The sequence below is a fragment of the Neovison vison genome, chromosome 9 (genome assembly GCF_020171115.1).
Source record: "Neovison vison isolate M4711 chromosome 9, ASM_NN_V1, whole genome shotgun sequence".
Lineage (NCBI taxonomy): Eukaryota > Metazoa > Chordata > Mammalia > Carnivora > Mustelidae > Neogale > Neogale vison.
The window spans coordinates 20,027,777-20,049,634 of record NC_058099.1 but is presented as its reverse complement, the minus strand read 5'-3'; the positions used below and the strand labels follow the sequence as shown (position 1 = coordinate 20,049,634).

The following is a 21,858-nucleotide window of genomic DNA, read 5'->3' as shown; positions in this document are numbered from 1 at the left end:
CCCTCGTGGCCCCGCCCCGCCCCCTTTCCTCCTCCCCCTGTTCCCTTGTCTCTTTCCTGCTACAGCCCACTGCGTTCCCTCCCGTCGCACCCTCACCTGCCACCCCGCCCCTGGCGCCCTAGGTCACCCGCCTTCCCGGTCCTTTCCGTCTCTTTCTCTGCCAGAGCGAGAGACCCACACCCTCTTGTTGCCTGTCCCGCCTCCTCCGCTCTGCACCCGGTATCTCTGGGTTACCTTGCACCCTCCCCTCCCCTTCTGCCTGCCCCACTCTCGCCCTCTCTCTCTTTCCCTCCTTTCTGCGCTTTCTCCTTTCTCCTCCCAGACCCCTCCGCCCTCCTCGGATCCAGACACCCCTGAGAAGTCCTAAGCTGACTTGGGAACGAGGGAATCGGGGTCCCGGCCTGGCTTGCTGAGTGCTATGTGGACTTGGGCAAGGCGCTGCCCCTCTGTTTTGAGTCTCCAGTTAGTATTGGAAATAATTGCTTTCATTTGGAAACTTAGTAACCCAAGACATTCTGCTAAGAGTAGAGTCCTTTGCAGTAATCTAGCTGTTTTTTTTTTTCTTTTGATAAGAAAATAATCATCTTCAAAAATGTTTTAAAATACAAAGTAAAAAGCGAATGCCCAATCTCACTCACTTATCATTGAGCATCTGTCTGCTCTGTGCCTGAGTGGGGGGGAAAGACGGGATTCCTGCCTTCATGGAACCCGAGAGGGGTAGACAAAGACCACGTAAATATACAAGATTTCAGATAGCGATGAATACTATAAAGGCTATAAATCAGAATGGCGCCGAGAGCAGTGTGGCGCCTCTGGATCAGAAGGTTAGGGGAGGGGCAAAGATCCGAACCGCAGCCAGGTGATGATTACGGACAGGCACTGCAGGTTAGTAAATGAGAAGAGCAAAGGTGCTGGGGCCCCAGCCTGCTTACTGAGCAAGGGCCGTGGACCCAGGAGGTGGGGAGATGAGGGCGGACCTCTGGCCCCCAACTCACTCCGCAGGGGTTGTTGCAGGGGGCACTTTGGGTCATTATGCCATTTTCCTAGGAGCACACAAACATGCATATATTTCTTTCTTCCTTCTTCCCATCCCCCCTCCCTTCCTTTTAAGCAAAACCTCCTCCTATATTCTAAGACTGGCCTGTTCATTTCATTCAAAACTGCCTCATCCTCAGTGGGCCCAGGCCTGGGAGAAAATACAAAGTGTGGAGTCACAGACCTTAGGCCAGCAAAGGAGAGCTTGACTCCAAAACTCATTTCAAGCAGGATTCCTACAAGTGGGAGTGGAAAGGTGAATAGGAGGTCAGAGGTCCAGCTGCATTTCACAGAACAGAAGGTTTGAGATGGTTCAGGTTCCAGGGTCACCTAAATCCAACTCCTCAGATTCTGGTCCCAGTTCTGCCATCTGACTCTCTGTGCACCCTTCACTGAATTCTTTTCCTTTCTGGGGCTCAGTCTCCAATCTGCGAAATGGGGGGATTGAACAAAATAACTTCCAGCTGAAGTCCAGGGCAGCTTCTAAGCTAATTTCCAAATATGATTAACTTTGTCCGTGGAAACGAATTTCCTCCATGTATAAATAGAGCATCCTTACGTCAAGGTTAAGTGAGAGCGTGTCAAAAAGCTCTTTGAGAAGTAGATGATTCTTATTTATTTTTTACAAGATTTTATTTACTTGAGAGAGAGAGAGAGAGAGTACACAGAGGGAGAGGGAGAAGCAGACCCCTGCGGAGCAGGGAGCCCGTCAGGGCTGGATCCCAGGACCCTGGGGTGAGGACAAGAGCCAAAGGCAGACGCTTAACCAACGGAGCTACCCAGGTACCCCACATAATTCTTTAAGAAAAAATTTTAGGGACACCTGGCTGGCTCAGTCAATAGAGCATGAGACTCTTGATCTTGGGGTCACAAATTTGAGCCCCACACTGGGCATAGAGATTACTTTAAAAACAGTAATAATAAAACAAATTTTTATGTGAGTATAGTTGCCACACAGTGTTTCATTAGTTTCAGGTGTACAACATAGTGATTCAACCTCTTTTATACATTCTGCTCTCAAGTATAGCTACCATCTGTCACCATACAATACTATTATGGTAGCACTGACTGTATTCCCCGTGCTGTAAATTTCATCGGTGTGACGTACTCCGTACCTGGAAGCCTGTATCTCCCATGTCCCTTCACCTGTGTTGTCCATCTGCCCAGCTCTGGAAGATGATTCTTTTCAGATAGTCAAGTCTCCTGAGAGGTTAAGGGTTTGGTTTGGTCACATAACTATCTCAACCCCGGGCTCCTGTTGTACACAGCTGGCAAGTCCATTATAATCCATGCAAGTGTGCCCTCTGGAGTTGTGACCCTGATTTGACTGTCACAGGAAAGCCAATGACAGGTCCCCACTATTCTGAAAACAAGCTTCTTTCTGATTTTCCAGTTCAAATATGGGTACACTTGGGGAGCCTGGCTGGCTGAGTTGGTTGAGTGTGTGACTCTCGACCTCAGAGTCATGAGTTCAAGGTGCACACTGGGTATAGAGCTTACTTTAAAAAAAAATGGGCACACTTAATGTGTATAGTTTATCCCCTAAGTCAGATGACAGGAATTCTCCTTGGAGGTTTTCATCCCTTGATCTACCCTGTGTGGCCTCTGACATGACTGCTCCTGGAGACACCTGCCATGTCATTTTACTGAACACGGCCTTTGGTCCGCTTCTCTTTGAGGAAGCCAAGTTTCTTATATGAGGCCTTTGCCCTTGAGAATCTCATACTCACATATAAGTAAACATGGGCTGGGGCCAGCAGACACATCTCCCTTTACTTTAAAATTTTCATTTACTTAACATATTAAAATGTATCATAGAGAAAAGTGCAAACAAGTTTACATATCCTTGAATTTTTACAAAGTGAACATACTCCTACAACCAGTAGTCCAACCAAGAAAAAGCATTTCTAGAACCCTAGAAACCTGGTCCACTTCTGCTTGCTTTACCCCTACAAAGGGTAACCACCATCCTGACTTCTAATTACATAGTTTAACTTGTTTTTTAATGGATTATAAATGAAATAATATAGTATACACTCCTTTGCCTTGCTTTTTAAAAAAAAGATTTTAATTATTTTTCTATTTGAGAGAGAGAGAGGAGTCCCTGTCTTGTTTTCTACTCAAATTTTATTTGTAAGATGTATTCATGGGGGCACCTGGGTGGCTCAGTCAGTTAAGCGTCTGCCTTTGGCTCGGGTTATGATCTCGAGGTCTTGGGATTGAGCCCTGCATTGGACTCCCTGCTCCAAGGGGAGACTGCTTCTCCCTTTCCTCCCCACTCATGCTTTCTTTCGCTATTTCTGTCAAATAAATAGATAAATAAAATCTTAAAAAAAAAGATTTATCCATGTTGCTATGTGTACTTGTAGGTCATTCTACCTATAATATTCCATTATATGAATATACCACATCTTATTGTGTTTGGTTTTTAGAATTTGCTTTATTAAAAAATTTTATTTCAGAGAGAGAAAGAGGGAGAGAAAGAATGAGTAGGGTGAGGGGCAGAGGGAGAAAAAGAATCCTTAAACAGACTCCCTGCTGAGCAGGGAGCCCCACACAGATTTGATCCCAGAGATCATGACCCAAGCGGAAACCAAGATCCATTTAACTGACTAAGCCACCTAGGTGCCCCATATTGTGTGTGTGTGTGTGTTTTTTAAAGATTTATTTACTTGTGAGAGAGAAACACAAGTAGGAGAAGCAGAGGGAGAGAGAATCCCAAGCAGACTCCACATTGAGCCCGGATCCTATGCTGGGCTTGATCCTATGACCCTGAGATCACGACCTGAACTGAAACCAAGAGTTGGATGCTCAACCGACTGCACTACCCAGGTGCCCCGTGTGTGTGTGTTTAAAGTAAGCTCTACACCCAACGTGGGACTTGAACTCATAACCTGAAAATCAAGAGTTGTGTGCTCTGCTAACTTAGCCAGCCAGGCTGCCCACCACCTTTTACCGTTGACGGGCATTTGGGTTATCCAGTTTTTGGTTATCGTGAGTATCAGAAAACGTCGATAGGAAAGTTCTCGGGTATGTGTGTCTTTGGGTGAACACAGGCACACATTTCTATTGGATGAATTCCTGCATGAGGAATCCCTGAGTCATGAACTACACATATGTTCAGCTTCAGTGGACAGGGCCAATTTTCTGAGGTGGTTGTGCCAATAATGTCTGAGTTCCTGTTGCTACACATTCTCAACTGTTGGCATTGTCTCTTTTTAGAATTTCAGGCACTCTGATGGATGTATGGTGGTATCTCATTGTGCCCTTTTTTTTTTTTTTAGATTTTATTTATTTATTTGACAGACAGAGATCACAAGTAGGCAGAGAGGCAGGCAGAGACAGGGAGCAGGCTCCCTGCTGAGCAGAGAGCCCAATGGGGGGCTCGATCCCAGGAACCTGAGATCATGACCTGAGCCGAAGGCAGAGACTTAACCCACTGAGCCACCCAGGTGCCCCGCCTTTTTCTTTTTCTTTAAGATTTATTTCTTTAGAGGGGGAGAGAGTGAGCAGGGGGGTAGAGGGAGAGGGAAAATCTCAGACACCCTTCTGAGCACAGAGCCCAACCCAGGGCTCAACCTCTTGACCCTGAGATCACAAGCCGAAACCAAGTCGGACGTTGAACCCACTGTGCCACCCAGGGGCCCCTCATTGCGGTGTTAATTTGAATTTCTGTTGACTAATGGAGAGAATGATTTTTCATATATGCATTGGTCATGTTTTCATTTATTTTTATTTACACAAATAGCATGAATACACCCTTGTTAGATATATGACTATAAAAATGCATCTGAAGCTAAGATAACACATGAAAAGCTGAAGTCCCCTTAAAACTGATCCCTTCCCTGGGTTTGAGCACTGGGCATGGAGTTTGGAGACCTGAATTCCAGACTTGGTTTGTCATTGGCTTGTGTGAATTTGAACAAGTTCCCTTTCTGGGTCTGTCTCCCATCTTTACAATGAGTGTTGAGTGTTGAACTAGACCTCTCTAAAGACCTCTTTGATGTTCTGACCATTGTTTCTGTAGAGGTTACAAAACTTCACGTGGTGGGGAAGCCATTTGGCCCCATCTCCATCTTACCCTTTTCCCTTCGTAACTGAACCCCTGAGTTTAGCTGAGCCCATGGCTGCCCCCCTAGACTCTAGTTCCCAACACCCCATATACAACTAGGTGTGGCCATGTGACTAAGGTCAGACAACAGCATATGGACAGAAGTGTTATGTGCAACTTCCAGGTTGTGACCTTATAAAGAAGCATCATGCCCTCCACTTACCACTCTCCTCTTTCTGCTGACTGAAGAGAGGAGCTAGTGGTGGGAACTGGACTTGCCATCTTTGACCACAAGATGGAAGCCAAGATGTGCTGAGGAGGAACAAGGCAGGAACCAGGACCCAGCACACCATGTAGCTGACACAGTCTGGACTGCTTGGAGAGAAACATTGCCACCTTAACTATCATTACTTTTGCTTATTATGACTACTGAATTTGAATCCTGACTAATACAGAGTAACTGGGGACTCACTTTAAATTGACCAGGTAGGGTTTTTGAGAAAGCAATGAGGAAGCCACAATCTTAGCAATAAAAATGAGACTGCCACACAGGTTTGAGGGAAAGGCATTCTAGGAAAAGGGGACCTGCAAAGCTTGGAGACTCCACCAGACTTCTGTGTAACGAGGTAATGAAGCAGACCTAGTCAATTATGGTGCCGTATCTCACATGCCAAGGATTAACAGTGATGAAGAGGCTGGTCATGTGACATGAGCAGGGCCAATCAGAGACCTCCAGACATTTGTCATGATGACAGGAAATGATCTTTCTTTGGGATTCTAAGTCATAAAGATCATGTGGCTGTCAAGTGGCAAAAGCCATCTTAGAATAAAGGCAAGCTGAGACAAACATGTAAGAACTAGGAAGGGACACAGCCTCCATGACAGCCTAGAGCCCTAGACCCCACCACACCTGACCTTGCTGAAGTCCAGTTATAAAGACAATCATTTCCTTTTTTTTGCTACTCAACTGGATTTCTGCAACTTGCAAAATATGTGGAATGACAGAATATGGGGTATGGCAACTCACATGCCCTAATTCATGGAACCGGCAGAGTCCATGTGGGATATGAGGCAGGTCAGGATTCCTCCTTTCCTAGTTGGGAAATCGGTAGTAAAGTGGTGGTTAAAATGCCTGTTTGTTGAGACCCTCAGCCGTATGCCCATCGAGGCTATAGTTTTAGGGGTCATAGTAAAAAAGTGACGTCGGTGGAACGTAATGGCTATTTGTTGGGGCCTCCAGGAAGGTCCTATAAGACACAAGCTACTGTCTAAGCAGGTACATCATAGGGAACTAGTCAAGTCTCACTGAGAGACCCTGAATGCTCCCCAGTTGTCTGTGATGCTTGGAATTCTGAGAACATGCCTTGCCAATTGCAGAAGCTGTGTTCTCTCTCTGCACAAGCATAAAATTACCACTAGTGAGAAGAGGGCATGCAGCAAGAGACAGGGACTGAGAAGGAACTAGATCCCCCAGGACCGCCCACACCCTTCCAGCTTGCCTGCCTGGCCATTGTCTCTGTACACAAAACAGGGGGCTGGAACACTGACTGGCATCGCCAGTGACTAATCCGGACTCCAGAGGGTGCCACGTCACACAGACCATGATGCCTGAGGCAATTCAGTCCTTGGTGTACCCCATTATAACAGCATCATGTTAGGTCCCTAATTTGGCAACTGTTTATTGGGAGATGGTATGGCACAGTGGTTAAGAGTAGAGGCCTTGAAGTTGAACTATGTGGGCTCAAATCCTAGCTCTGATGGCTCAGTGACAGGGTTCTGGACCCAATTCTGCCATAAACTAGTTGAGGGGCCTTAGGTGAGTCATAAGCTCTCTAGATACAGCTCCCTCATTGCAGACCCAGGCTAAATTTAGGACTCCCACTCTACCCTCTCTTCCAAGCTTTCCCATCTTAGTATATGTCCTACCAGCCACCAGGACTCAAGTCAAGTTCATCCTTCCCATCTAATCTACCTCCTCCCACCCTAACGTCACCAGTGGAGTCCAGGTTACACATTTTCCCATCTGCACTTCGCCAGTGCTGTCAAATGTTTTCCTAAAACGCAAAATCAAAGCGAGTTGTTCCACTGCTTAAAATCCTTCAAATGGCTTTTCTCTTGGAATAAAATCTGGAAAGGCTGCCCATCTTCCATAAACAAGGCTTTTGAGCCTTGCCTGGTTTGGGCCTGCTCTCTCTCTCCCTTTCCAGTTCAGGCCATCTCTTCCTTCATCCTTCACTCTGCTGCAGCCACATCTGCTTTGTGTTCTTCCAGCTCATTCTAGAGAGTTCCCTCTGCCGGGAATGCTCTTAGCTTGGCTGCTCATCCCTCAGGTCAAGGCTTAAATGACAGCCTCTCAGGGAAGCATTTTCTGATCCTTCAAACCCAGTCAGGTCCTGGTGACCTCCTTCACAGCACCTGTCATCCCGTCATTGGTGACACAATCTGCCTCCTGGTTCTCCTCAGGGAGACTCCTCCTCAGCCCACTTAACGTTTACTTCTGGGGGTCTGGTCACATGCAGCTGTCTGCCTCCCGTGGGGTTTATACCTAAAGAGCAAGGTCTGTCTCCTGTCTCTACGCCTACAAGAACCAGGCTCCACATTACCTTGGCAATGATGGGTCTGGGATGGCCCTGAAGAATCTTCCCTTCCCCAGTAACCAAAAATGAGCTCAGGGACGGGGGGACCGAAGGGCCAGGAGACAAGAAGCTAAGAAGCTAACATGACCGAACATTCTGGTCTGGTCAGAGCCCTGAGGCCCATCAGTGGCTCATCTCCCATTAGTGTTGGGCCTGCAGGTGGGAGTTCCAGGCTCAGGCTCCTTGGAAGGTGAAGCTTTATTTATGCCTCCTCAAGCCCTGATTTTGACTGGCGACCTCTCCAAATGCTGAGGACAGGTGAGATCAGGTCCCCAGTCAGCTGCAGCTCTGAGGAAGGCAACAGGGAGTCAGAGGGGACTGGTCTCACTAGAGGAGCTCTGCTGGGGGTTAAGAATTCTACATTTTAAAATGCATTGTACTGCTTAAGGTCAGACTTGAGCTTGTTTTGGCCCTAGATTTGGGATTTGTAACTCTGCAGGTGGGCCCTTTAGGTAGGGCCTTAACTTTTACTACGGGAGACATGATATGAGTCTTGGAAGAAAGCACTCATCCAGGGGCTCAAGCCAGAAACCCACGAGGCCATCCTTGTTTCTTCCTGTTCCCTGGTTAACAGTTCAGGCAAAACTTGCTCATTCTGGCTCCAGAACATATCCTGAATACCTCTACTTCCTCCTCTCCCCACTGCCACCCCAGTCCAGGCCACTGTCGATGCTCTGTGGGGTCTCCAAGAGCCTCCCAACCAGTCTCTTTCCTGCTTACCCTTCCCTTTTTGCACAGCAGCAGAGCGTGAAAAAGTGGAACACACATAACTTCTAATTAAGAATCCTGCAGATCGCTTTCTACCCAATGCCAAGTAAGACCGAGCTTCCTACAGGTAGGCCTGCAGAGCCTACCTTTCTAACCTCCAGTCCTATCACCCCCTCTGCTTCCTCACCCCGCTCCCAGAAGCTCTGCCAAGCTCCTCCCACCACAGGACCTTTGCACAGTTTGTGTCATTCTTGTGACTTCTTCTGCCTTTCCCTCTGCTCTCTGGAAGGATCCTTTCTTGTCCCTCAACCTCAGGGAGGGCTTCTGGACCACCCTCTCAAGAGACACCCTTGGTTGGTTATTCTATCAAGCCCCTTTCTTTCCCTCAAAGCACGAATTACAATTTGTAATTGCTTTGCTTTCTTATTGTCGTCTGTCTCCTGTTCTCCCTGCAGTGATTCCACACAGACAGACAGGCTGAGATCCATCCTGCTATAGCCCAGTACCCAGCACCGTGTCGAGGCACCAAACAGATGTTGTCAAAAATTCTCTTCAACAGAAAAGCCTTTCTGGCTTCCAGCTCTCCAACAGTCAGGAACGCTCTACTTGCTTCTCAATTTTGATCCTCAGGCAACATTTGTGCTCATTAATAAGTAACTCTTCTTTGGGTCTATGGCTGAGAACAGAACAGGAGAGCTCAGGTAGTCTGCCAACATGGGCCTGTGTAGGAATCACCTTCCAGTGGAATCGAGGCACATCTCAACTCTAAACCTGGAGATGTCATTCTAGGCCGCTGTCCTGGTGCCCAGCTCTGGTGCCAGAGGCCTCGGGGTTTCTGGAGCTTTTTATGATACAAGATGCCACTTGCCCTCCTCTACCCCTAATGCTCCAAGCCCCTCTGTGTGGTCCCGCCAAGCCTGAGCCCTTACCTGGCGGCTTTCAAGCTGAGGCCACACCAACAGGAGGAGCTGGGGTAATGGAGGTGAGCCTCGGGGCTGAGCCAGGGGAGGGATGGGGAAGGCTGGGGGAGCCCGGGAGGCTCGCGTGGTGAGAGGGCGCAGGCTGACAGAAAGCCCCCAGGGCTGCTGGGCGCTGGCCAGCACGTGAGTAGGAAGAGGGTGTGAGGGCACAGTTCTAAAGCAGCATTTACTTTGGTTTTCACTTCTCCAATGCCCCGGGACCTTTGAAAAGTTCTAGCTATCGGTCTTGTGCACGGCTGCCATCACTCCTCCTTCAGCCACTGCAACAGCTGAGGTGTGTAGTAAGTGATGATGATGTCGGCACCTGTGGGGGGACAGAAGCAGGAAGCGGGGAGGGGCCGGGCATCAGCTCTGGGCACACCTTCAGGGAGTCCAGGACCAAGGAGGGGGCAGGCGGCTACCACGAAGAGGCACAGCCCGCGGGCGTCACAACGTTAAGGCTGAGCCCGCGTGCTGTGTGACCCTGGGCAGGTCATTCTCTCTTGCTGGGCCTCAGTTTGCCAATGTATAAAACACAGGGTGGGAGGAATGAGTACGTTGTAAGGGCCCTTCCCGTGCCACCTGCACGCCAACACCACCGGCGCCTGTCTGTGGAGTGATGAGCATAGGCCCGTGACACATATCATCGCCCGCAGTTCTCCAGACAACCCGCCTCGTCTGTTCGGTCCCCGGTTTGCAGACAAGGACACTGAGTGCACGCAGCTGGCTTGGTTACGGTCTCAACACCAAAAAAGTCACCCGAGGGCTCTGCTTTCTTCACTGGTGCTGCACGTTTGCTCCTGCAGCTCCACGGCCCCTCCTGGTATTTCCAGGCACAAGACTCCAGGCTGTCTCATGACTTTATTTCCCCACAAGGTGCCCATCAGCCCCATGGCGCAGGTCAGAAAACCCTGGCCCAGCCTGTTTACCTGCACGGCGGAAGGCGGTCATGGCCTCCAGAACAGCAGCCTTGAGATCAAACGCCCCGGCCCGGGCTCCGTGCCACAGCATGGCGAACTCTCCGGAAACGTGGTACACGGCAAGAGGGAGCTCAGGGTGCTGCCGAAAAGCAGGGGTGGGCGGACAGGTGGAACCTCCGGGAGTGTCCCTTCTGCCTTGCCCAACCTGTGAGCATCTGGAGCCCCGTGCTTGGTGTCACTACTGTTGGCAGCCAGGCCCAGCCTTTTTTTTTTTTTTTTAAGATTTATTTATTTTAGAGAGGGGTGGGGGCAGAGGGAGAGAGAGAATCCCAAGCAGACTCCCTGCTGAGTGCGAAGCCTGATGCTCCATCCACTATCTTGAGACCATGACCCGAGCCAAAACCAAGAGTCAGATGCTCAACCAACTGAGTCCCCGAGGCGCTCCAGGCCTCCCCACTCTTGAACTGGGAAAGCCCAGTGGTTCAAAGGGTCTGGCCAGCCCTGGGGCAGATGCCCATGGTGGTTCCTGGGCAGGGATGCGGTGGTAGGATTCCTGCTCAGGAACCCAGACAGTCTGCGATCTCTGAGTCTGAGACCCCAGAGCCTGCGGACAAACTCACTCCTCTCCCTGGGCCCCGGCTTCTCTCTGCTCTGCCTGCTCACCTTGTCCTTCACCTCCCGCACGATGTCCAGGTAGGGCATTCCCGGCTTCACCATGAGCATGTCGGCTCCTTCCCGTACGTCCCGGGCCTAAGGGTTGAAATACTGTGTAGGGAGCGCCCAGGAGGCAAGATGGGAATGGCCCAGCCTGGGCTCAAGCTCTGGTCACTCACCACCGCTCGGAGGGCCAGGCCTCGTGCTCCCGGTGGCAGCTGGTAGCAGCGGCGGTCTCCAAAAGCTGGGCTGGACTGAGCCGCGTCCCTGGGAAGAGGAGGCCTCAGCGACGGGGCGGGGGTGGGGGTCCAGCTTTGGGCGAATGGGTGAGGGGTTTGAAAGCAGACCCCTGCCAATCCCCACTCACCGGAAAGGTCCGTAGAAACAGGATGCAAATTTGGCACTATAGCTCATCACTGATACCTATGGGGAGACAACGGGGGTCAAGGTTCAGACATCCCAGCGTGGAGAGACAGGGAGAGGAAGGTTGTACGCTGGGAAGCAGAATGCCTGTGGTCTAGTCCATTAAAGCTCTGGGCCTTGATTTTCCCATGTGAGGTGCGGAAGCTGAGATGGATCTCAAAGACCCCGTCCAGGGCTGTTTTCACTTCCGTGACTCTAGGCAGGTGTAGGGGCAGGGATGGTCCAGACTCTCTCTGTGCCTTCCCCCCACCCCTCGCCACACTCCCGCCCCTACCCTGTTGCCAAGTCCATGGGCCATCAGGGCCTCCTTGATGGCTTCCACGCGTCCGTCCATCATATCCGAAGGGGCGACCACCTGACATCCTGAGGGGCAGAGGGTAGTCTTCAGAACCCCGGAGCCTGCTATCCACTCTGACCCGGAGTTCCTCCTCTTTGCCCATGGCTCACTCACCTGCCTTGGCGTAGGCCAGGGCCACTTCTGCCAGCCGCTGGCGGCTCTCCTCTGCCTGGAATGCCCCATTCTTGCTCAGCAGGCCTGCAGGACAGACAGCTGGCTTTGGGGGAGCATCTCAGTCCCTGGCCCATCCCCCCTGGAGGAGGACTAGGCAAGGTGGGAGGTGCAGGGAGGGAGCTCACCACAGTGGCCATGAGAGGTGTAGGGGCACAAGCAGACATCGCAGGCCACCAGGAGGCTGGGGAAGGTCTTGCGCAACAGGCGGATGGCTTCGATCGCCGGAGAGTCCTCAGAGTCGGCTGCAGAACCCCGCTCATCCTAGTGGCAGGGGAAGGACAAAGAGGTACGTCTGCTATGTGAGGCCTTAGAAAAGCAAGAACCAGACCAGGGAGACCAGCTCCCTACCCGAGGACATAGTAAGGACTGTCCCCATTTTGCACAGGGCACTTGACCTGTCCAGTCAGGGTGTCACACCCCTACTTAGCTTTCTGTCCCTATGCGGGTGCTGTCATCAGGCAGGGGCCATGTCCCCTCACCCTCGCCCCAGGGCCAGCACAAGGCTGTAATGAGGGCACTGTCTGTACGTGAGCTCAGCTCACCCTCACCCGACCCTCCCTGTCCTCCCCTCAAACTCTGCTTCTGATTCTCCACCTTGGGGACCCTGCTAGGGACTCCAAAGACCAGGACGCAGCGCAGGCCCTCTTCCACCAGGGGCTTCAGCATCTCTTCCAGCCGGTTCACCCCATACCTGTGTGGAGGGGGAGCAGAGGGGCTGAAATTAGCACCCGGCAGGCAAGGCTCCCCGCACCTCACCACCCCCACGCTGTTAAGAGCCAAGTTGCACATGGCACCAGGAGAGCTCAAGTCTCACAGTACAGAGAAGGTGGGAATGCACCCACCAAACAGATGGAAAAACCAAGGCCCCTAGAAGCAGATCTATGGAACTCAGTTGTGGAAGACTCTTACTGAACTCCCATTGGCAGCTTGGCTCTCTTTTGCAAGGGACTCTGCTATGACATCTCTGATGATGAATGGGTAGCCCATTCCTTTATGTGGCTGCCTCTTCTAACTCTGGCCCTGAGAAAACTCTTTTCTCTATGGAGCTCAAGTGAGCTTCTCCAGATCTTCTACCTCTTGGGTCTGCTTCCTGGCACCTCCAGCTGGGAACTCTCTCCCTCCATCCTCCCCTGGCCCTCCCCACCACGTCTCCTACCTGGCCACTCCTGGGAGGCTGTCGATGGGCTGTACATCATCAGGAACGTCCCTGCAAGAGCGGGGGTAGGGATGGGCTATGGACTAGGAGCTGTGGGAAGGGCCAGTGGTGAGGGAGTGACGGGGAGGGATGGCTGGGGAGATGGGAAGGTGGAAGGAGGGAGGAGGTTGGGGTCCAGTGTCTGGTTCCCTGCCTGGCCAAGCCCAGGGTCTGAAATAATAGGAACAAGAGTGACAGTGACAACAGAGGCAACGGGACTAAAAGAACACTAATCATATGAAGGAGTCAAGTGGCTATGGACCTGGGGTTCTGAAGTCAGAAGGCCCTCTTTGCCTGCGATCCCAGCCACTTGCTGGTTGGGTGACCTTGGCCAAGTTGTACCATCTCTTTGAGCCTCAGGCCCTTCATTTGTCTTTGGATGGGTTTGTTCATTCATTCAACGAACGCTGAGTGCTTATGATGCACAGGTACTATTTACTCTCTGGAGACACAAAGTGAACAAAATAGATACAAATCCCTGCCCTCGTGGAGAGGACAGTCTAGGGGACACTATCCATACTTTCTTCCCATGACAACTGTCAGGACTGGAAGAGATAATCCATGTACGCTGCTTAGCACAGTACTCGGTATACAGCAAGCGCTCAGTGTCAGCCACTGCTATGATGAATAATCATGACTGCCACCGCGGACACGTACATAGCTCTTTGCAATCTACAGAACGGCTTCTAAGCTTCTGTCTTCTCGCAAAAGCTCAGGATGGCAGGCCAGGGTTATAATCCTTATTTTCCAAATGGGAAGACTTGAGCTCTTTTCAAGGTTTGTTTGGTTCTGAGGACTGTTGTCCTGAACTCTCTCTCTCTCTCTCTCTCTCTCTCTCTCTCTCACACACACACACACACACACACACACCCCTGGCAGATCAGAGGCCTGGACCATTCCTGGGGACTCACGTGACAAAGATGGGGTAGATGAGATTGGAGGCACTGAGGGGTGTGGCGGCTGCCTGCCAGGCGCGAAGCAGTGGGTGGAAGTAGCCGCTGTGCAGAACTGATTGGGGCTGCATGGCGGCGGACAGGGGCAACGCGGAGGCAGGCTGCTGGGCACTGTGGGCTCCTGGGGCGTCGGCTGCACACTCAGCTCTGGGGTGGGAGGGCAGAGAGCAACAAGAGGCATGTCAGACATGGCCCCTGTCCCCAGGAGATGGTCCCATACCCTGCCTGTGCTCCTCCCAACACCTGTCTCCACCGTTCTCTGGCCTGCACTGGCCAATCCCTGCTGGTCTGTGACAAGGTTAAGTACAGGAAGGGACATAAGCCCCTCTGGAAACTTTCTTAGCTCTCAGAATCAAATAATCTAAGATTTTAGCTTGTACATTTTATGGTCTCTTTTTCTAAAATGACATTTCTCTAGCAATTCAATACATTTTTATTTATTTATTTATTTTTAAAAAAGATTTCATTTATTTACTTGACAGAGAGAAAGATCACAAGTAGACAGAGAGGCAGGCAGAGACAGCATGGGAAACAGGCTCCCCTCTGAGCAGAGAGTCTGATGTGGGGCTTGATCCCAGGACCCTGAGATCATGACCTGGGCTGAAGGCAGAGGCTTAACCCACTGAGCCACCCAGGCGCCCCAATACATTTTTTTTTTTTAAAGATTTTATTTATTTGAAAGAGAGAGAGCCAGTGAGAGCAGGAACACAAGCAGGAGGAGTGGGAGAGGGAGAAGCAGGCTTCCTGCTGAGCAGGGAGCCCAATGTGGGGCTAGATCCCAGGACCCTGGGATCAGGACCCGAGCCAAAGGCAGATGCTTAACTGACTGCGTCACCCAGGCACCACTAACACAATTTTAAAAAAATATTCTATCAAAAAAAAAAAATCAATCTGTGATGGGTTAGAAATTAGTATGAGAAGCTGACACTTGAACTTTGTTCATTCCATGAAAAAATGTGTGTGTGCTTGGCAGGAATTTTAGATAAGGAGCAAGAGAAAAATCACCGGTAATTCTACCTCTAAAGAAAAAGGTAATTCTACCTCTAGAGAAAAGCACCGTTAACACCTGGTACAGAGACTTCTTGTACTGCACAACACACACTAAGAGGATTAAATATCATGGGCCTGACAGACAGACAGACAGACCCCCTAGAGGGGGACAACAGGCAGCCCTTTTTTCCAGCCTGAGTGCCCCCTGAGGCTCCCCAAGCACCAGCCACACTTGGCCACTCTCTGGTTTGCACTCCCCTCCCTGGTTTGCCCCCCCTCCCCACACCCTTTATCCAAAAGTTATGTGCTCTCCGTACCACCTCCTCACCCCTAACTCCTATTTGGTGCCCCCCTTCCCTCTCCTGCTGAAGCTTCTCTTGCCCAGATCATAATCTCTCTTACATAACAGTTCTCTGTGGTGCAGCGTTGGTGGTATAGTGGTGAGCATAGCTGCCTTCCATAACAGCTCTCTGTGGATACATTTCAGCTCATTCCAGGAGACAGAGCTTCTGCAGGGCATGGTCCGCAGTGAGCTCATTCCTGGACTCCCCGGCCCCCCAACCCCGCCCGCGGGGTAAATATTTAACTACATGAAGTACAAAACAATGCACCCTAAGTGCCAAACAAGCGAATGTAAGACAGAAGGAAGCTGGGGCGTGCACGTGTTTCTTGAGCACCTACTGCGTGCCAGGCCCTGCCAGGCGCCCGTGCACGCGAGTTCAAGGCCCTACCCGCCTGGGCAGGTAGGGCTGCTGGAGGCTGTCTCAGACAGGAGCTGCCCCAAGTGAACCATGAGTCCCAAGGCAAGTTTGGAGGTTGGAAGAAGCTTGTTGGATGAAGGCCGGGTATGGGAGGGGTGCTTCAACTCCCTGAGCCTGAGTGGGTTCAGCTTGGCAGAGGAAAAGGGGAGAGTGTTCCCTCAGGAAGGGAAGAAAGGGGCCAAGGTGGGAAAGGAGGAACGGGCTGTGGGCTACTGTGAGGACTGAGGAGGCAAAGGTGATGTGTGTACCAGGGAGAGAGGGGACAAGAGGAGGCCAGACTTGAGGACAGGGAAGAAGAGGGGGTGGGGGAGTGGCCTGCTCAGAGCCTGGCTTTAGGAAGATAATTTTTGCAGGCAGAGCAGAGCTGAGCCAAGGAGCAGAGACACTAGAGAAGGAGTGGGGAGGGGAGGAAAGGGAAGGGCCATCGTAAGGCAGCCAAGAGGCAGTCTCTTGGGGCAGAGGCTCTGAGCTTGTGTGACCCAGAGGGCAATGGAGACAGAGACAAGGAAGAGGGTGGCTGGGAGCTGAGCTTCTGGAGGTGCCTGGGGAGATACCCAGTAGCCAAGGAGTGGGGGGAAGGAGCCACCGGTGTCTCCTTGTATGAATGGGACCTCAAGGCAAGGACTTTTTCGAGGTTACACTTAGTGAGTTAAGAGGCTAAAACAGCAGGCCTGTGAGCCTGATGTGTCATCACCCAGGCAGGGAGTGGGGAATGGGGGTCCCCTAGCACACTGATAAGGCCTTTCTCTCCAGTCTCTCGGGCCCCTTTAGTACCCTCCCAAGCAGCTCTGGGGCCCACTTTTATCCATCCTCCTCCTTGGCAGGGTTGGTGTTATCAGGAGCCACACAGGGACCCACCCTCCTACCACACCCCCCTCCCGGCGCCAGCCGCATCATCTGACACAGAGGCAAGTCAGGCCTCCCCAAAGGTGTCCAGCCCCCAGATGAGCATTCAGTCATCTGGGAGACAGAAAGTCCTGAGTGCCCATTTTGTGCAAGGTTGGTGGTCGGGGTCTGCTAGGGGTTAGCTCAGCTCAGAGAGGTTATGTCCCTTGCCCAAGACCACACAGTTGGTGAGCAAATGAGCCCGAAAGTGAATCTGTTCTAGACAATGAGTACAGGGTCTTATCTACCATACCCCATAATCCTGATGAAGACTTGGTTCCACAAGCATCTCTCTACGTCTATTATCCACCTTGTGGGTGGGAGAGATGGAGAATACACGAGAGGAAAATATACTGGGACGTTATATGCTGCGCACTGGACTAGGTACTTTTAGATTTTATTAATTAATTAATTTTATTTATTTCTGTGACAGAGATCACAAGTAGGCAGAGAGGCAGGCAGAGAGAGAGGAAGGGAAGCAGGCTTCCTGCTGAGCAGAGAGCCCGATGCGGGGCTTGATCCCAGGACCCAGGCTCCTTCCCCCCACTACTTGGCTGCTGGGTATCTCCCCAGGCACCTCCAGAAGCTCAGCTCCCAGCCACCCTCTTCCTTGTCTCTGTCTCCATTGCCCTCTGGGTCACACAAGCTCAGAGCCTCTGCCCCAAGAGACTGCCTCTTGGCTGCCTTACGATGGCCCTTCCCTTTCCTCCCCTCCCCGCTCCTTCTCTAGAGGCTTAACCCACTGAGCCACCCAGATGCCCCAGGACTAGGTACTTTTATATATATTATCTCATTTCACTGCAGAGACTGTTCCAACTTTCAGTGATAAGTAAATGGAGGCTCTGAGAGGTTAAGTGACTTGCTCCATGTCATTCTGGAGAGTCAAGTTGGATTTTGAACATGCCTCTGATTCACTTCCTGGAGAACAACCTTTATAGCAGAACCCTGGCTTCTGGAATCCAAAGCTGCATTCTAGTGGCCTCAGCTCCCCATCTGTTTTAGAAGGCTGGGCAAGCACAGGCCTCCTGCTTATCAGAAGCAGCAGAGCAGGGCTGCCTAGGAGCTCTGCAGCCCCAATTTTACCATGGGGATGGGAGGGGGGCAAGGGAGAAGGGTGAGAGTGAGAAGGAGGCTTGACTAGGGCAATTCCACTTGCATCTGTTTAGTTTTAGGGTTTAGGGAGAGATCTGCTTTGAGAAACGGGTGTCAGTGCTGAGAAAAATTTTAAAACATTGAAAATCACCAATCCTGTTCATCTCTTAGATCCTCAAGTGGAAAATGAGTTGCAGAGAGGCAACAGGACTTGTTTGACATTGAGCAGTCAGTCAGGTGCAGAGCTGGCCTTGACCATGAGTCTCCTGCCTTCTAGTCCAGTGCCCTGTCACCTCAACCACACACAGTCATTTTGTTACAACAGGCACTTAATAAATAAAATAAATAAAACGGCCCCCGAGCCAGAGCTACCCGTTTGCAGAGCCAAATCCATGCCAAGGCTCTGCTCTGCAAACGGTTGGTTCCTCAAGACTGGGAGATTTCCACACACTTGGGCTTGGGGGGCATTTCTTCCAAGTTAAGGGAGCCTCCAAGCCACAATCCTGTGACACCTCACTGAAGACAGCAGCAAGTCACCATGGGACCCAGCACCTATGCTCACCCACATGAGAACAGGTTAGCTTAGCTGGAAGGCAGGACAGGGCGGTGCAGAAAGAACCTTATTTTGGGGTCACACAATCCCACGTCTTTTCTGTGCTGTGTGACTTTGGGCAAGGCTGCTGGCCTTTCAGAATCTTTATTTCATAATCTATAAAATGGGAATGATACTATCAACTTGCAAAGCTGCGGAAATCAGATTAGAGATAGGAGGTACGTGCCTGGCATCAGGGAGCAGCCCAGTGAACATGTAGCTACTTTTATCACAAGGAGCAGAAGGGAGCTGGAAATATCACCCCTTACCCCAAGTCCACACAGCTGTGCCTTCTGCTCCACTCCCAGGAGGGAGAACTTTCACTCAAACCTGGTCGCCGCAGGGTCTTCCCAGATATCTCAGGTGGGGTCCCTGTCTTCCAGCAGCTTCTGTGGTGAGAACTAATCTGGATAGATGCAGAGGCAGAGGGGTGGACTAGATGCTATCTATGGGAGGGGCCTGTGTCTCCAGGGTTCAAGCATGGCTTCATGAGAAAGGAAGGTTTGCAGACTGATTATGAAGGTATCTCCTTCCTTAGAAGGCAACTTCCCCAATCTGGGAGTAACTACGTTGGGCCCCAAGAGCTGCCATTGTGGGAAGGAAGGTTAGAAGGAGCTGCAAGGACTGAACGACACCCCCACCACCACTATCATGCTGTGCCCTGCTGAGGATTTCAGAGGCTGTGCTCTTGGTGCAGACGGCTGGGAGCTGCTGCCAGCTCTGGCAGGCCCGGCTGCTAGCTGGGGAGGAGGCAGTCAGGAGGGTCACCTATGGTGGAAGGTGACCAGGGCTGAGAAATCCAAAGCCCCAGAAGGGCCCAGGATAGCAGCTGTCAGGCAGTTCTGAAAGGGGACCAACTAACTCCCTGTTTATTCAACCCGCATTTCCTGAATCTCTACCCATTGGTCTGCCCCAATGCTAGATACAGGGGTTAAAGAGAAGCATGAGACCCAGGCCTTGACCTAGGGCTTTGAAAAGCCCAACCTTTTCTGGGTTTAGCCATCTGGAGCTATAGGGAGAATCTGCCAGTTCCAGACTCCCTAGAACATCTTGGCTAAATGGATCCTTAAAGCTTGTTGATTACATCATTGAAATTGATGGTGAAACTGGTCTCAGAGAAAGGCAGACACTAGCTCAAGATCAGGCAAGAGGTCAGCGGCAGATCTGGGGCTAGAATCGGGGTCTTCAGAAGCCCAGTTCTCAGTACACACCTTGATACTTCAAGTAGATTTCAAAGCTGTGCTTAAAAGCAGAGGTGGGCTTGTGGAGAACTCTGGCTGAAAGGGGCCTGGGGGAGGAAGGAAATAGAATGTTGACTCTGGACTTGGCTGCAACTGGCAGCCTGATGGCTAAGTATAGGTTTTGGACTCTGCAGACGTGTGTTCAAATCCTGATTCTGTCACTTTCTAGCTGAGCGATCTCAGTTTCTGCACCTGGTAAATGGCGATTTGAACGGACCTCAAGGTCTGCTGTAGACTTAATGGGCCAATGGATGTGACCTATGTTTAAGTCTAGCACAAAGCGTCTGTAACTGCCTTCACTTCCCACCCCTGTCTTTCGAGGCACTTTGGGCTCTGTACTGATGGAGAATGCCCTAGGCGTCTCCAAGGGAATGGACCCCAGAGAGGGGAGGCAGAGCCCGGAGGCGAGCCCCCAAACGGACAGCTACGCGGGGACCCCAATCCCGACTGCAGCAGGGCAATCTAAGACTCCAAACGGGGGCTCCACAAGGACTCTGTCCCCGGCTACACCGCCGGCGCTTCAGGCGCGCACGGCACGTTGGGACCTGGGGACAGGAGACTCTTGGTGCCACAGTCCCCTCCTCCAAGTCCGCCATCTCCCCGAGTCCGCTCCCCACTCACCTGGTTCCTCAAAGGCTCCCAGCTGCTGCTCCCGCCACCACCGTAGTGCGTTCTACTCTCCCGGGGCCCACGTGGGGGCGGGGCGGCTCACCCGGAAACAGCTCCCCCCCCCGCAGCCCGCCCCGACCAGCGTGCAAGCCACACCCCCTGCGAGCTCTTTGCCTGCGGGCTGGTCAACTCGGGCCGCGGCTCCGCCCACGCCCCCTCGAGGCCTGGCCAATCGGGTGTGCGGAAGGGCGGGCGGGTCCGCGCCCAGCCCCTCTAGGGGCCAGAACTTGAGCTGCGGAAGGCCCACCGGAGCCCACGTTGGGGCGCAGGGGAGATGCGGGCGGGGTCCCTGTGAGTCCGGCTCCGAGGCGATTACACTCTTTGGCGTCCTCCTCTTCCCAGCCTAGCGCATACTTGGCGGTGGTTGATTGTTGAAAGTATAATCGGGTGTCAAGGACATTAAAACAACAACTTAATGCCTAACACAATAGCTAAGTTCATTTTTGCAGACTTGAGTATTTTAAAGCTGTTGAGTTCAGCACCAGGCTGCCTTCCAGGTTTTCAGAGAAAATTAATTCCAGAGTAATTACTCAGGGCCAGCTCTGTGCCATGGATTGAGGGATGTGATGTGAAAGACTCCGGAAAAGCTCTTGAGTCTGATAGGGGCATCAAACCGACCTAGGATGGGTACAGCGCAAAATTTGACTAAAGGTCTGTGCGGGGTTTGGTCAGAGTCTGTGCAGGGGCCAGAGGGAACTGGTGAGGGTTTTGGGGCTTGGGTGACCTCGTAGTATTGGGAGGGTGAAGTAGGGGTGTAGATCAGTACCCTAGCCGAGGAATGCCTTTATAAAGATGCATCAGGGATTGGAGAAAAACTGACTCTGACTTGCTGAAGAGGCCAGTGGGCTGGTTATTACACTTCCTCTAAGATTTTATTTCTCAAAATTGGTACTCCAAACCTGTTTTATACATCTTTATATTTCAAGTTAAAGCGGCAGAAAGGCTTAATGCGTGCTAGGGAAATATGACCTGTGTAATTTCCAGCTACTAGAGTTCTGATCTGTGGTCAAATAAGGGAAATGGTAGAAATGAAGTCATATTTTTTGTGCATTTGAGTCAGGGACAGTATCATGCGTTTTACATTCACTTATTTAATTTTGATGACAATGTTACTATCCTCATTTTACAGACTAAGAAGAGTCTCCAGGGAGATTAAATAATTTGCCCCATGTCACACTGGACTTCCTCTGCAATGCCTGCTAGGAGGTTCCTTCAACTCATAGGGGTAGTTTGGATTCCCTGCTCATTTCTTTTATGACACCTGTTCCATCTGAGTTTATTGGTAACTAAGCGTAATTAGGACCATCTACCTCAGAGAACCTAAAAAGAGTGAAAAATTTAAGAATGCTGCTGTTTGGTGTAATCTGTTTTTCGTATGTTTCTCTTATTCTTGGCGGAAAGACCTGTTTCCATTCTCTACCCGACCCCAAATTGTTGACAACAATTTTACCTTCATCTCTCAGTCTTATCCACAAAAAGTATTGTGAATGCAACAATATGAATAAATCTTAAACATTATGTTAGGCAAAAGGAGTCAGACACAAGAATACATATTGTATTATTTCGTTTATATGAAATACAAA

At 51.1% G+C, this 21,858-nt stretch overlaps 1 protein-coding gene across 3 annotated transcripts; it reads right to left on the bottom strand.

The window, feature by feature from the left end:
- Window positions 1-4,741: 4,741 nt before the first annotated feature.
- On the bottom strand, window positions 4,742-20,298 carry ALAD (aminolevulinate dehydratase). Of its 3 annotated transcripts, XM_044265094.1 has the most exons (13): window positions 20,228-20,295; window positions 18,635-18,771; window positions 14,004-14,192; window positions 13,054-13,104; window positions 12,492-12,588; window positions 12,023-12,158; window positions 11,838-11,921; window positions 11,661-11,749; window positions 11,331-11,386; window positions 11,143-11,230; window positions 10,973-11,059; window positions 10,319-10,448; window positions 4,742-9,714 (listed from the first exon to the last, which is right to left on the bottom strand). In XM_044265094.1, exons 3-13 carry the CDS (start codon window positions 14,114-14,116, stop codon window positions 9,653-9,655), a joined length of 993 nt encoding a protein of 330 aa, XP_044121029.1. In that variant the 5' UTR covers window positions 14,117-14,192; window positions 18,635-18,771; window positions 20,228-20,295; the 3' UTR covers window positions 4,742-9,652. The 3 variants fall into 3 exon arrangements, with proteins under 3 accessions (XP_044121029.1, XP_044121028.1, XP_044121027.1); XM_044265093.1 differs by lacking the exon at window positions 18,635-18,771 and having other exon boundaries at window positions 20,228-20,298; XM_044265092.1 differs by lacking the exons at window positions 18,635-18,771; window positions 20,228-20,295 and adding an exon at window positions 15,438-15,552.
- Between the last annotated feature and the right edge of the window lie 1,560 nt (window positions 20,299-21,858).

Excerpts from the sequence above, each read along its gene's own strand:
- ALAD (XM_044265092.1), bottom strand. The coding sequence starts at position 15,517 with ATGTATCCACAGAGAGCTGTTATGGAAGGCAGCTATGCTCACCACTAT. Across the intron at positions 13,105-14,003 it reads ATCTACCCCATCTTTGTCAC|GGACGTTCCTGATGATGTAC; the intron begins GTGAGTCCCCAG and ends CCGCTCTTGCAG. Across the intron at positions 9,715-10,318 it reads GACCGCCTTCCGCCGTGCAG|GTGCCGACATCATCATCACT; the intron begins GTAAACAGGCTG and ends GTCCCCCCACAG.